The sequence below is a fragment of the Canis lupus genome, chromosome 9 (genome assembly GCF_003254725.2).
Source record: "Canis lupus dingo isolate Sandy chromosome 9, ASM325472v2, whole genome shotgun sequence".
Lineage (NCBI taxonomy): Eukaryota > Metazoa > Chordata > Mammalia > Carnivora > Canidae > Canis > Canis lupus.
This window is the reverse complement of record NC_064251.1, coordinates 24537620-24551849: the sequence shown is the minus strand read 5'-3', so window position 1 is coordinate 24551849 and position 14230 is coordinate 24537620. Positions and strand designations below refer to the sequence as shown.

The window sequence follows — 14230 nt, the reverse complement described above, 5'->3', positions numbered from 1 at the left end:
TTGGAGGGGGTTGAAGAGTAGAACTGGGTGTTTCCAGCAGTTTGGGGTAGGATAGGTCTTTTAAGCTCCCTAAGATCCTAAGGCGATGCCTCCCCTCTGCATCTCCTCCCCACTCTGGAAGAGAGGGCTCTGTGGTTTTGTCTCCTTCCAAAGCTGACTCCAAATCCAAATATCCCTTCTGACCTGTCTGAACTGGCAGAGGTTGGGGGGGCATGGAATGGAAGAGTAGTGAGTGCAGGGCCCTGGGGCGAACTTCATTGCACACCTGGAGCCAGGTTTTGTTTGGGAAAGGATAGTTCATTGGATACTTTTTGTCTCTTCCCTCCCCCTTGTTGTTGAAGCTTCCTCAGCGATCTTTAGCCTATCTATGAGTCAGGGCCACGGGTGTCGTTCCCAGGTCCAGAAATACATTTGAACTTGCTTTTGGAGTCAGGAGGTATATGGGGCTGCTGCTGTTCCATCGTCTCTCCTGGGCTTGGCTGGGCAGGAGGACAGGAGGGCCATATTGTGGGCCCAAGCAATGGGGGTGCTGACCTTCCCAAAGACCGCGCCAATTTCTGGTAGGCAGGACTTGAACTTGAAGGTACTGGCTAAAGAACTCACTGTCCTTGCGCACTGGGATTTTGGCCTTTCCTTGATGGGAGGGATTTTGTCTTCTGCATCTTACGTTCCATATGCCCCCCACCCCACCCTCTTATTCTCCATAGTCATGAACTGGGAAGAGGCTGTGGGCTCTTTCACCCATATAAGGCAGAAACAATATATGGTGGAGGGATTGCTAGGCCTGGAGTTGGGAGACTTGGCCCTGGTTCCAGGTCTGCTCCCACCAGCTTTATGAATGGCTGTAGGCCTCAGTAGTCACCATCTGTCAGATGGGTATGAATGATATGATTTCCTTGGAGGCAGGGCAGTGTGCTGAAGTGCCTGGAAGGGGATGTGGTATAGGCTGTGTCCTCCCTATCTTTCTGGGATACTTGGTCCAGCCCCACACCCAGCTCCCACATAAGGTCTTTTGGTGCTGTGTGCCAGAGGTGAGGGGGTAGGGATCCTGCAAGGTGCCTTCTCCAGCGGTTCTCTTGCCCTAACTGGAAGAGGACATTCAGGTGGGGTTGCCTTGGGAAGTGGGTGTTAGTTAGTCTTCCCTCTTTTTAGAGCTCTCCTTACAGGAAATGTCCCTGGGGACACCTCCCCCACTCTTGCACTGAGCTGGAGGCCTAGAATATTCAGGTATCAGACCTGTTCCTCCAAACCCTCTACAGGCAATAAAGACAAGCACCTGGACTAGGGACCTCGTGCCCAAAGGACTGAAACCTGGGAGGAAGAACATACAGTCTTATAGGTGTGGTTGCTAATCAACTTCCCAAGGCCTCCCATTTACTATAGGAGAGAGTCAAATTAGATTCATTTCACTATGATTTCCCTATGGTACATAGCTCACGATGTGACCCAGAGCACAAACTACGTCCTTGCTGTTAGCTTTTTCTTCTCCCTGAGCCTTATCCCCCAAGGGCTTAGGTGGGTAGAGGCCATGTCACTTCTGATAGCCACCCTGCCCCCCACCTGCCCCCAGTACCCAGTGTGCTGTGCATGCTGAATAAATATGTATTGCTGATGATGGCGTTCGAGGAAGGAGGTTGAAATGTGCTTCCCCAGAGGACTTCTGGGCTTAGAGTTGGGGGAGAAATGGGGTGACCTCATTCGCTCATTCATTGGACAAATATTTATTGAGCACTTGCTTTGTGCCAGGCTCCCTGAATGGCTGCTGCAGGGCTTTTGGGGAGGAAGGGAGTCTGTGTCTCAAAACATCCTCCTCTACATTTTGAGAAGGGTGAAGTTTTGTCCCCGACCCTGTTGGGAAGTGACCCTGTTGGGAAATGACCCTGTTGGGAAGCATTTGCATCTGGGGATCTGTACTGCAAGAGTGCTGTCCCCTGGTTTACTTCCCCAGGCCCCAGAAAACAGGTGGAGACTTTGTGGAAGGCTAGAGGGTTGGCAGGCTGCTAGTTCCCCCTGGAACGCCTCGTTGGTAGGGCTCTCGGTCTCTGGTGGTCTGAGCCACCCCCACAGGGGGTAACAAGGCCGAAGGCAGCTGGGCAAGACACCATGTAGCCTCAATGTCCCACTTTCCCAGCTGAAGCTGAGAATACCCAACAATCACTTTGTGATCATCCATTCACAGTAGCTACTCCTTCCTGCTACGTGCCAGGTTCCGTCTTCACAAAACAGATGTGATTGCTCCTGTAGATGATAAGCCCAGAAATGGAGGCTCAGACAGATCATGTGGCTCATTCCCTGCTCAGCCAGAGCTGAAATCCTAATCTAAAGTTCTTTATGCTCAGCGCTTGTGTTTGTTGTGTTTGCAAAAGGTACTTTTATCGACACTGTCTCACAGTGTCTATAGCAGTCCACTCCTTCCTGACTCTGGCCTGAGGAATGTTCTGGGCCTGGGCTCCTGTGTGTAGCTGGGGCGCTAGGAATAACCATCTTCCCCTGGAAAATTGGGGAGGTGCACCCAAGGCCTGTTCCTTTTAGCCAGCATCCCAGGTGGCCAACTGAGCTAGGATGGTGACCCAGCCCTGCCAGGGGATGGCCTGGGTACAGCTGGTGTTGTTCCTGGAGGGGGGGGGGGAGACACTGTAACCCTTGGCAACAGGGAGGGAGGAAAGGGCCTCATACTCCAACCCTGAGTCATGGCCACCCCAGGCAGCCTGGGTTCAGAGGGCAGGGTGCCTGGCTGCAGGCACAGTGACCTGGAGATCACTGCATCCCCCTCCCCCAGAACTGTGAGCAGCCACTTCCCCCACTTACACAGTGATCTCAGAGAGAGAGAGAGAGAGAGAGAGAGAGAGGCTGGCCCAAGGCCTTGACCAAGTGTGGGGGATCTTGCTTCTGCCCCGCTCAGCTTCCATTTGGGCTTCTGTGGAGTGGGTTTTCAGTAGAATGGGTTGCAGCTTTGGAGATGCACCTGAAGAGTGCTGAAGGCACCATTGGAACCTGGAAATGGACAGAGGTTTCTAACTGGCCCCAGAGGCTGGTTTTTGTGATTAGGGAAGCAGTGGACTTCTAGGGCAGCAGGAAGGATTAGAGTGGCACACCCAGAGGTGTACTTTGCTCCCCTGAGACTAGAGTCTCAGGAATGCATCTCCGCAAGTCTTACCTGGGGCCTCCAGGAAAGGTGGCTGAGGGAGAGAGTGGGGGGGGGATGACACTCTTACTCTGGGATAGGGCGTATGGGACAGAGGAGGGAAGCAGACAGGTCACTGGGGTTGTACTGATTTATTTCCCCATGCCCTTCGCCAGACGTGTTTGAAATAGGGATGGGATTTCCTTGATCTTGGGATCCCCTTGGTGTCCCCAGCTCAGGCTTGGCTCACAGGGGCTGTTGGGTGACTTACCACCTTCTGCTCTCCCCATCTACTCCCCCTGCCCACCCTTGTCCAAAGAGACACAGTAGCGGGAGCTACCAGATTTTCTTTAACCTTGGAGCCCTCCTCTAGAGGGAGGAGGGAAGTGACGGGATCTGTGCTGGGCTTGGAGCCTGCATCTGGGTCATCTCATCCCTCCCACGCCCCCACCCCACACCTCTGTGAGACCACTTTGCAGGGCATGGAACCTGAGTTCAGTAGACACGCTGAAGGCAATCAGGCCACTCTCATTTTCATTATCCTGCTCCTGAGCCCCTGTAAGGGAGCAAGGCGCTACTGCCTGGGCCTCTAACGTGCTTAGCTGAGAGCATGGTGTCTCTGGGGGTGAGGGGGGGAAGAACTACTGATGGAAATGGGTACCATCCCCTGCTAGGGGTTCCCCTTCCTCCAAAAGGCAGCTAGGAGGTTTCTGTGGTGCTCCTGTACCCCCAGCCTGGCCAGCATGCTCTGCCCCCCTTCCTGAGGGTGGGGACCTCCAGGGTGGGGACTAGGCCATCTGCTAGGATTGAGCTGCCTCCCTCTTGCCCTGTGTCTCCCCCACATCAATCAGGAGGCAGCTTTGGAGGTCCCCAGTCCTAGGACAGTGCATATTCCTGCATATGTGTGTGTGAAAGTGGGTCATGGTCCGGATTCCAGAGAATGTTTTTCCTGGCAGGCCCCTGAGGGGGTGGGGGGGAGGCCAGGAGGCCCAGGCAGGGGCCTGTGCAGCTAGGCAGGCAGAGGCCAGCAGACTGGGTGGTGACAGGGCTGGGGCACTCTGCCAGCACCTCCCAGGCATTGGGGGAGTGAGAGGGGCTGTCACTTCTGGGTGCTGATGGGGGGCAGGGCCTACCCTGTTCTGGTTTCCCAGCCAGGTTGTGTGTGCCGGGGTTTTGTACTGGGAGGAGTCTGGGCTGGGCTCTGGGATAGGCCCAGGTTGGGGTGAGGGCCAAGCTTACACTAACCATCCCTTTGCTCCCAGACTTCAGCTGGCCTTCTTCCCAAAAGTGTGGTTCTCCTATCACTTCCTTTACTATTCCACCTTTGGCAAGTCTACTTGGTAGGGAAAGGACTCTGTTGGAAGGTAGTTACCCCCAAATTATCCTCTGGTCTCTGGTTGAAGTGGGCCAGGGTTGAAGAGGTGATGTCCCAGTCCCTCAGCTTCCCTTTTTTTCTGTCCCCTCCTCCCAAGCGTCTCAGAAGCGCCCCTTGGCTGGGCAACACGTTTTGAAAAGCACTGACTCTGGGGAATTCCTTAACAGATGGCCGACAAGCAGCTCTGTGCTGGGCACCTTCGGAAGTCTCCCTGGGCCCTTCCCTGGCTTCTGGCCTCCTTCTTTGAGGGGTCGGGAATGTCTTCCTCTGATCAATGGAAATGGGGCAGATAGGCCAGCCAGGCTACCACACAGCCCAGATTCGGGGGTCCTGGAGGCTGGCCTCACAGGGCTGTGTTGATCCTGGGGCCTCATCCTGGGCTGACGGGCGGTCAGTTTCTATCTCATTTACATGGGTTGGCCTGAGCATCAGCATTTCTCAGGATGGGGGCACTTCTATGGCCTCGGGCCCCCTTCCCTCCTGGTCTTTGTTTTTTAAAGAATTTATTTATTCATGAGAGACACAGAGAGAGAGAGGCAGAGACACGGGCAGAGGGAGAAGCAGGCTCCATGCAGGGAGCCTGACGTGGGACTCCATCCCGGGACTCCAGGACCACGCCCTGGGCTGAAGGCAGGCGCTCAACCACTGAGCCACCCAGGGATCCACCCTCCTGGTCTTTGACTCTGTTCCCTGGTTTGGTCCCTGGGTTTTGCTGAAATCTTATCTGTCACTCATTGGCACTCGATGTAGCTGTGGTTGGGCCACCCCACCTGCTCCCCAGCATATGCAAACCTCCACCATGAGCCACTGAGCTCCCTGGGCTGGGTTTGTACCTGTCTCAGTGCTCGGCACCTAAGAGTCAAGTCCTCGGAGGGGCCAAGTGCTGTGCTGAGTGCTTTACAGGTGATTTCTCATTTAATCTTCACTGTTAAGATTTTATTTATTTATTCATGAGAGACACACAGAGAGGCAGAGACGAAGGAAGAGGGAGAAGCAGGTTCTCCACTGGGAGCCCGATGTGGGGCTTGATCCCAGAACCCCGGGATCTTGGGGTCTAAGGCTCCAATGTGGAGCCCCAGCGTGAGCCAAAGGCAGACGCTCAACCACTGAGCCACCCGGTTGCCCTGTTTTTCTTATTTTCATTCTACAGACCTGGAAATGGCTCAGAGGCATAGGCCCTGACCAAGGTCACAAGCTGGTCAGGGTGGAGCTGGGATGTCCACTGTGGGGCGTGTTCACCTCCAAGCAAGGCTCTGTAGTGCCTCAGAGGGAGAGCAGTTGGGGCGTGCTGTCCCACAGTTGTCTGGCTGGGCTGAGAGAAGGGTGAGGAAGGGTAGGAAGGGTCTGGGTATGGTGACTAGAGCTTGGGACACCCACCTCCCACTCCAGGTCCCCCAGGAAGAGCTGGTCCCGGGGCCTCATGGGTATCGTCGGTGTCATGGGTGTCTCAGGGCCCTGGAGCGGGAGCAAGGAGTGCCAAGGTGGCTGGGGCCCTCCTCTTCTTCTCTACTCCCTGTCAAAGCTGAGGAGCTACTCTTCCAATGGCTTCTTAGCAACCCTGGTGCGGCTTTGCATAAGCAATGAGGCTCTCCAGCGTGTGTGTGTGTGTGTGTGTGTGTGTGTGTGTGTGTGTGTGTGTGTGTGTGTGTTTGAGCGGGCGCATAGGGGCAACACAGTGGTATTGGGGAGGTGGGGCCCGCCTTCTGGGGGCAGCTTGTCCCTGCTGTATCTGGCCTCTTCCTCACTCCCTCTTAGCTCACACAGCTGGCCCGTGGCAAGTGGGGGCAGGAAGGGGAGAGTCAGCAGGTGCCGGAACCACTGAGATGGCCCCAGCTCACCCAGAGTGATTCCATGTTCCAGTCCCTGGGACCGAGTGCCCCTCCCTGAAGTCCTGGTTCTGATGGCTGTCCTCCCTCTGCTTCTGTCCCTAGTTCTGGCACAAAGCATGCTTCCACTGCGAGACCTGCAAGATGACACTCAACATGAAAAACTACAAGGGCTATGAGAAGATCCCCTACTGCAATGCGTGAGTCCTGCCTCCCTCCCTCCCTTCCCCCTTTCTCCTGTTCCCCGAGGCTGCCCAGCACTCCTGCACCCTACCTGATAAGCACTCGTCATGCTTAGTCCTCACCTCAGCAGAATGAAGTAAGGGCTGCTGATATGCCCATTTTACAGGGAGGGAAACTGAGGCTGGGGAAGGGACTGGATTTGCCCCAGATGATGTGGCCGTGAGAGGCTAGTTCAAATCCAGGCAAGCAGGTGAACCCAGTGACATTCTGGTCTCTGCGAAGCAGGCCTGACCCTTCCATTGCACCCCGCCGTGCGAGAGGGGCCTAGCCTGGTTCTTCAGGGGACTGTCCTCTGGCCTATTGTGAGAATTGTCAGTTTTGCCTTCCCTTGGTTTTGCCTCCCCTCATCTCTCTCTCTTACCCGCCCCCTGCCAGAGGTTCTGGGTACTAGGCTCTGGGGGCTTCCGGCTCTAGCACTTCCCGGTGTTCATCCCTTGAGAACTGGGGGCAATGTTCAGGGGGTGCCCAGCCTGGGGGCAGATCTCTTCCCTCCCTGCCTGGTGAAGGAGGCTGTGGATTCCAGTGGAGTTGGCTGGGGCTCTGTTTCTTTTACACTGGGACCTGCAGCCTATCCTGCTGTGAGGAGAGAGGGAGAGGTGGGGAACTCATTCCATCCAGGACACCCCCCTCCGGTCCCATGCAGTTCCAGAGAGCACACCACCTTCCACCTGCATGTTGACCTCATATATAGCAAGTTGACTTCATCTGTAGCAAGTGTAAACCCAGTGTGGGGGAGGGGACACACACACACAACCTCCTGGCACCCTGCCCTCTCCCCTCTCCCGCTCTCCTAGGTGAGGGCTTCAGAAGGTCAAGTCACTAAGCAGTGGCAAAATCAATATTCAAAGAATCCAGCATCTGACTTGAGTCTAGGCTTTTTCTCAGTCAGGAGGCTCTCCGAAGCTGAAGTTTGCCAAGGAGGGCAGCGCTGGGACTTCGCTAAAAAGGATGGGGGGCTTAAACCCCTTTGAAAGGCAGTCTCTCCTTTACGGCACCCCCAGTGCCCTCTTAACACCACAGTGTCATCTCCCTGGGATTTGAACCTTCATTAGGCACCTACTGCCTGCCAGCTGCTATGTGCCAACCGGTGCCAGGTGCTGGGAAAGGAGATTTCTGACACAAATCTCAAGCCCAAGAAGCAGCTTGGATATTGTCCCTTCTGTGAGGGACTGGGGCACCAGAAGGTTGCCCCCGGGTAGAAGGAGGGTCACAGCTCTGTCCTGGCTCCTCCTTCAGCTGCCTCTGCTCTTCTATTAGCTTCCACTGATCCTCTTCCCCCTACCAACCCCTCCCAACCCCCCCAAGGGAAATGGGACATTCTTAGGATTCTTAAAGGCTCACACAAGCCCTGATTCTCTGCCACTTCCTCCCTCCTCCCTCCGCTGAGGAGTGGGGTGGGGTTCAGTAGAGCCCAGAGGCTGGGGCAGCTTAACCCCTTCAGGACTGGACCACTCAAAGCTAGATTCTGGGCTCTGAGGCTCCTCTGGGGGCAGCTGCTGAGCCTCTGCCTCTCTAGGCAGAAGCGTGGCCTAGCCCAGAGCCTGGTGGGTGGGCACAGACTGATGCTTACTCACGTCTTTTCCTAAGACTCTAGTAGCCTAGAATTCAGTGAGCATTGGGAGTTGGTGAAAGAAGTCAGAGGTTTGTCCTTGTTTTCTCTGCGTTTTTTCAGCCTGGTGCCAGAGTCCCAGCTTAGCTCTTCTAACTTCTTCTGGAGAGCTGCAGCAAGCAGGGGGGCTGGGGGACTCCTGCAGGTGTTGGGGTCTCCAGGAGAGGCAGGAGATGAAGCACCGCTTCCGGGATGTTGCTTCCAAACTGCCCAGGCAGAGGTTCCTGGCTCCCTCACCCCCACCCTGGCCATAGGAGCAGGTTGGCCCTTCTCTGTTTCCCCAGCCTTTACAGCCCTAGCCTCTGCCCAGTTGACCTTTGGCTCAGCTGGGATGTTATCTAGGGAGGACTCTGAATGAGAGCCGAGATCTCGAGACCTCCGGTGGGTGTGTGGCCCAGCAGGGCCTCACTTCAGCTGGGAGTGAGCAGAGTAGCACTTTGCCCCAGGCATTCACATTCCCTCAGTGAGGGCGACTGCATCGCTGTAGAGCAGCTAGTCTGGGCCAGCAAACCTGACATAGCGAGTCCAGAATAAGCCAGATGTAATGGGCCTGGCTTGCGAGCAGTACCCTCTGGACTTGTCTGAGCTTCAGTTTCTCCAGTTACAAATTCCTACCCAGGGGTGCTGGCCCCTAGACCAAAGAGTATGAGCACCTGCCATGTGCCATGTGCACTGGGCTGATGTCCCCTCCTCATTCCCTCCTGTGTCTTTTCTCCTCTGGCCCCATCTTCCAGTGACATTCAGGTTCCTGAGTCGTGGGGCTTCCCAGGGTGTAGCTTTGCCCCCACTCCCATCCTGGCCTCGCTTTGTAGACCTCAGGCCTGGCTTCCTTCCTTCTCAGCAGTACCTCCTGCTCAAGACTCAGAGGGACCAGTAATCTCTCCTGGCCCTTTGCTAGGAAGTTGGACCCACTTGGTGAGTGAGTGTGTGAGTTTGGCGTGCAGGGAGGCTTCTATGTTGTGCCTGTTTCTGGCCAGTCTCTGAGCCAGGATCTTGCAAGGGGGTGGTCAAGAGAGAAGAAGGCTGTCTGTCATTCCCTGGTAGCTTCTCAAGACTGAGATTTTAATATTTTCTAGAAAGTGACTGTAAGCAGCAAAAAGGCCTCTTCAGTTTCTCTCCTTGCACCAGACTTGTTTTGGGCTTAGCCAACAGAGAGAACACAGGCTAGAGCTCACAGCCAGCCTGCTGGGCCATCATGGACCCCCACAGACATGCCCTTAAATGCATACCTGGTGCGTATCCAGACACACACACTTATTTGGGTGTGGGGCCGGGAAGAAATGCCAAGTCAGACTGAAAAGGCTGCGTTTGTGTTCACATTCCCCAGGCACAGCCATCCAGGCATTGCTGTGGCAAGGTAGAGGTGCCACTTTTGCACCATGGCTGGTGGTGCAAGAACCACTGTCAATCAAGTTCTTTGGTGAAATTTCTAGATAAGTGGAGTGAGTCTGCTCCCTCTGTTAGAGGAATATTTATGCCCTCCATTTTTTGTTTTGTAAACTACCTTTTCCGAAAGTGTGGCTGATGTGCTATGGGCTAGCACGCACAAACCTGCCCCTTTGTCTCCATGCAAATAGTCTAGGAGTGTGGAGGTCAGGGGTGGGATGGGGGTGGGGAGAATGTGGCCTTTTCCTCTCTCTTCGGGGCCATGAGTTAATGTAGCCTGCACACCTGAGGCAGAGATTCAGACTAGGGGAACCAGCTTTTGGGGCTGTCAAGTGTGGGGGTGGACATGGACAAGGTAGGCCAGGGAAGAAAGGGGGCACACTCAGAAGCACCCTCCCCCTCTTCACCGCCTACAGACTTCCCTCCATCCTTCAGTTTCCTTGAGCTAGGTGGTGAAGGGCTAATGAGGATGGAGATGGCTCTGGAGAATAAGGGACTGTCATCCTGCTCCTTCCCTCGGGTCTCAGAGTGTGTGAGGCCTGTGCTGGTGAGGTTGGGTGCTCAAAGTGTCCCTGGATTCATTGGTGGGTAGATCCAGGACTGGGGCCTGGGGCTTTGCTGCTTCCCTCTTCCCTGCCTCTGATGGGGAGAAAATGGGATCTGATGTCCCAAGGAGTGGGTGTAGCACCAGGAGTGGGAGTGAGAGGATGTGATTCGAGTTGGGGAGGGAGGAGGCAGGCTCAATGGGGCATCCACATGGCCAGATGCAGCACTCCCCTTCCCCCGGGCCACCACTCTCATCCCCAAAGTCTTACACTCAGAGATGTTGGGGCCTCAAGGAAACTCAGAGACCACTTTGTTTCTTGATGCCTCCATTTTATTTTATTTATTTTATTTTTTTAAAGATTTTTTTTTAAGGATTATATTTATTTATTCACGAGAGACACACAGAGAGGCAGAGACACAGGCAGAGGGAGAAGCAGGCTCCATGCAGGAAGCCCGATGCGGCACTCGATCCCAGGACCCTGGGATCATGACCTGAGCCTAAGGCAGACGCTCAACTGTTGAGCCACCCAGGCGTCCCTGATGCCCCCATTTTATTTTATTTTATTTTATTTTTTGGTTTGATGCCCCCATTTTAGAGATGAGGAAACTGAGGCCCAGTTTGCATGCCTTACCCAACTTGGCAGAATCATTTTTCTTGGTGTACTGCCATTGGGGACAGCTCCCAGCTTTGATTTTTCATCTGGTCTCTGATACCTGAGGGCTGGTAAATTCTTCATGTCTGGCCTTGATCTTTCTGGCTGCTCATTTTTTTCGACTGGTCAAACAGTGCTTCCTTGTTGTCTCCTATCCCCACCATTTCAGCCCCTCAGGCCTGGGGGACTGGGGAGAAACTGGGTTAGAAAGTAGCCCTCCCCGCTGGCCCGTGGGCAGCCTTCCCAGCAGGGGAATCGGCCGCTACTTCCAGAGGCAGGATGCAGGGGCTATTTTTTTTTTTCTTTTGGTAAAACCAAAGGCTCCTTGTTGCTTTTGTTGATGTATTTTTGTTCCTCCCTGAACAAAAAGCTGTAGTTTTTGAAGGGGTCCAAGGCTGAAAGGGGCAAGGTTGCTTGTAGAAAGGGAGAGCCGGGCTTTCTGGTCTATTCTAGCTTGGCCTCTGGAATGCAGCTAAGGGCAGGAGCGGGAGTGGGGCCGTGCCCTCTAAGCTGTCCCTGTCTCCAGTGTGCCTGAAGCCTGAGCCTGGCAGCTTCTCTGCATCCCACCTGTCCTCATAGTCCTTCTGATCAGGAAGGTGACTCAGAGGTCCTCAGGGAAAGCCCCTGAGAGGCGGAGGACCCTCCTCCTGCATCCATGTGGGTCGTTGGCTGGACTCTCGAGATACCTGCTTTAGAAAAGTTTTAAGGAGTAGGTGGCTTTGGCCTGTCTGCCTGCCTTCTGACCTCCAGAGGGTCTCTCATGATGACCAAGCTGGGGGAACTGGTGGGGTTTGAAAGATAAAGTACTTCATTCTCCACCCGCCCTGCCAAGCACATCTTTCCCCAGAGCTCTGAGAGCTGGGGGTGGACTGGGGTCCATCTGAGAGAGATGTCAGCCTGCCCCTAGATGCCTGGGCACTGGTGGGGAGGGGGGAGTGCACGGGGCAAGGTCTTTGTCCTTGACACTGAGCATCAGCTTCTTTATCTGTAAAACAGACACAGTGATAATACCTGCCTTTTCTAACCCAAAGCCTTGTAGCAGATTTCACGAGAGAATGTGCACAGGATACAGTCTATCCAGAAGTCACTTGGTGTTCCTCTAGGTTCTCCCAGAGGCCCAGGCTGCTGCCAGCCACTGCCTGATTGCCCTGCTGGTCCCTGATCTTGCCCTCATGGATGCTAGATCCCTTTCCCGGCAGCCCCCCACCCCCACCCCTCCCCAGGCTTCCTGCCCTAGTGGACTTGGACAGTCTGCATGTCTCCCTCTCCCCCAGAGCAGCTGATACCGCAGTCAAAGGTGGGGAAGGGCGTCAGGAGAGGGCCCACTGCCTGGAATGATAACAAGGGGCTGGTGCAGCCCGGCCACCAGAAAGGACAAAGAACAACCATGCTCTGCACCCAGCTCCAGGTAGGGTTGGGACACCCAATTCTTCCCACCCTGGCTCCCTGCTCCCTCACCATGGTCTGGCCTGTTGGTGGGGCTGGGGTGCCAGCAGGGTCACTAGCTGGGGTGATGACCCCCCATCTGCCTCAGCGCCCACATGGGCAAACACACACACATCTGTTCGCCGACCGGAATCTGAGGGTGATGGGTGGGGAGAGCTTCAGTCTGAGGAGAGAGGGAGGCAGAAAGTGGAATTCCCAGCAGCTTCTCCGGAAGGAGGTCAAATCAGTTGCAGCCCTCTTGGAAGGCAGTCATGCTGGTGGGGGAAGGGCACAGCACCGACATTTGGGGTCCTCCCCCCGAAACACAGTGTCTCCTGTCGTCCTCACTGCCACGGTCTCCAAGGATCCTGCATCCGTAGTCTCCTGGTTTGGCCCTCATGGGCTCCTCTGCAGCTGAGGACACCCTTGCCGTGGGCGCCTCCCCCACCCCCACAGACTCTGTGTCTGCTGCTCCTGCCTGGAGCTGAGGATGGGGTTGCTATGGGAACCTGAAGCGCAGTGAGCAAGGGAAGGGAAGGGAAGGCGGGGAAGGCACGGTTGTCTCGCCAGGGCTGGGGGCTGTGGGGAGGGGATGGGTTTGACCGAGCAGGGGGAATAGATGTCTGCCTGCCTTCCTCCCGCCCACGGTTGGGTCTAGGAGGTGGGGTAAGAGACTGGAGGTTCTGGAGCCCCACTATAATCTAGTTAATCTGATGCAGGATTAAAATCTTCCCTACTTCCCCCTCTTCCTGCCAGATTAAGCTGCATGCGCATCTAGGTTCAGCTCCCCTTCCCTTCTGATGGGATTGGCGTTTTGGCCACGGGGTGCTTAGATCTGGGGTGGGGGAGGTGGTCATGATGGTTCCAAAGAGAAGGTGAAACACCTGGCAGTATCATCAAGAGACACTTGCTGCCTGTTGGGGTGGATCTCCCGATACCCTTTTGGTGCAGTGGCAGAGATGCGTGAATGTGGCCTGGAACGCGTGCTGTCGGGTGTGGACCTGCTGGCCGTAGGCGTCTAGGAGACACGCATGGTTGCAGAGGGCCCATCTCTGTATTCACTGCGTGTGAGGAACACGGCGGCATGTGTACACCGTAGGAGCCTCAGAGAACTGCAGAGTGGAGGGTGCACGGCAGGTGCCTGCGTCTGGCTGTCCTTGGACCACCGGAGCTGGCACTCCATTTTCACCTTGTACATTCAGGCACATGGGAAAGCCCAGGTTTGCAGACTGGCTCCAGAGCATGCGTGTTTGCTGAGCCCACCGGCCACCCTTCCCCACCAAGTGCTAAGCAATGCCATCGTGGAACAGACCCTTCAAGTCCTGGGCCAGAGCTGCCTGGGGTGGGGGTGGGGGTGTCTTCCCTTCCTTCCTCTGGTGTCAGGACCTTACCTCCCTCCTCTGCCACATGAGTCTCTACTTACAGGATGCTCTTCTCACCTCCATGACACCTTCAGAAGGACTCTGATTTGGTGGGAGGGTCATCTCTGAAGCCTTCCCTCCCACGACCTTAGCCATTTCTGCTGAAGATCTTACTTGGATGCCTCCTGCTATTCTCTTTCTGGTATCTGGGAACAGACTCCCAATGACCCTCCCTTTTTCTGGAACTGCTAAGGAATTTTGAATGGAGCACCTCACCTGTGGGTGGCCCTAGCTTCCTGCAGCTGGGCCAAGCCTGGGGCCTGGATCCATAGCCCTAGCCCCTCATTCATCCATGGGCCATTTCTGTTGCCAGCTGCAGGCACCTGTGTTTATTTTTCTGTCCTCTCCCTCTGCTGGGATTGCTGAAGGCCTGAGCTGATGTGGGAGGGAGGACCCAGGAGAGGCAGTGGAGGCTGGGAGTGGGGTACAGCCGGAATCACCTCAGTCCAGGACAGTGAAACTAGCCCAGGCGGAAAAAAATTTTGCTAACATCACCCAGAGGGTCAGTGGCAGGGCCAGAGCCCAGCGCTGTGTCCATTCTAGTCACCCTCCCCTCCCTAGCCACCTTGGTTTAGTTCTGCAAATCCTAAGTCTTCCCCTTCACAAGTGGTGGCCTGGAGGG

General features: G+C 55.3%; 1 protein-coding gene across 3 annotated transcripts in view; it reads left to right on the top strand.

Annotated features, from left to right (window-relative positions):
• LASP1 (LIM and SH3 protein 1) overlaps window positions 1–14230 on the top strand; it is a 51987-nt gene that overhangs the window by 13336 nt on the left and 24421 nt on the right. For all 3 annotated transcript variants that reach the window (XM_025440720.3, XM_025440721.3, XM_025440719.3), the window contains exon 2: window positions 6431–6525. In XM_025440720.3, the coding sequence (XP_025296505.1) occupies window positions 6431–6525 (95 nt within the window). The remainder of the gene's footprint in view (window positions 1–6430; window positions 6526–14230) is intronic.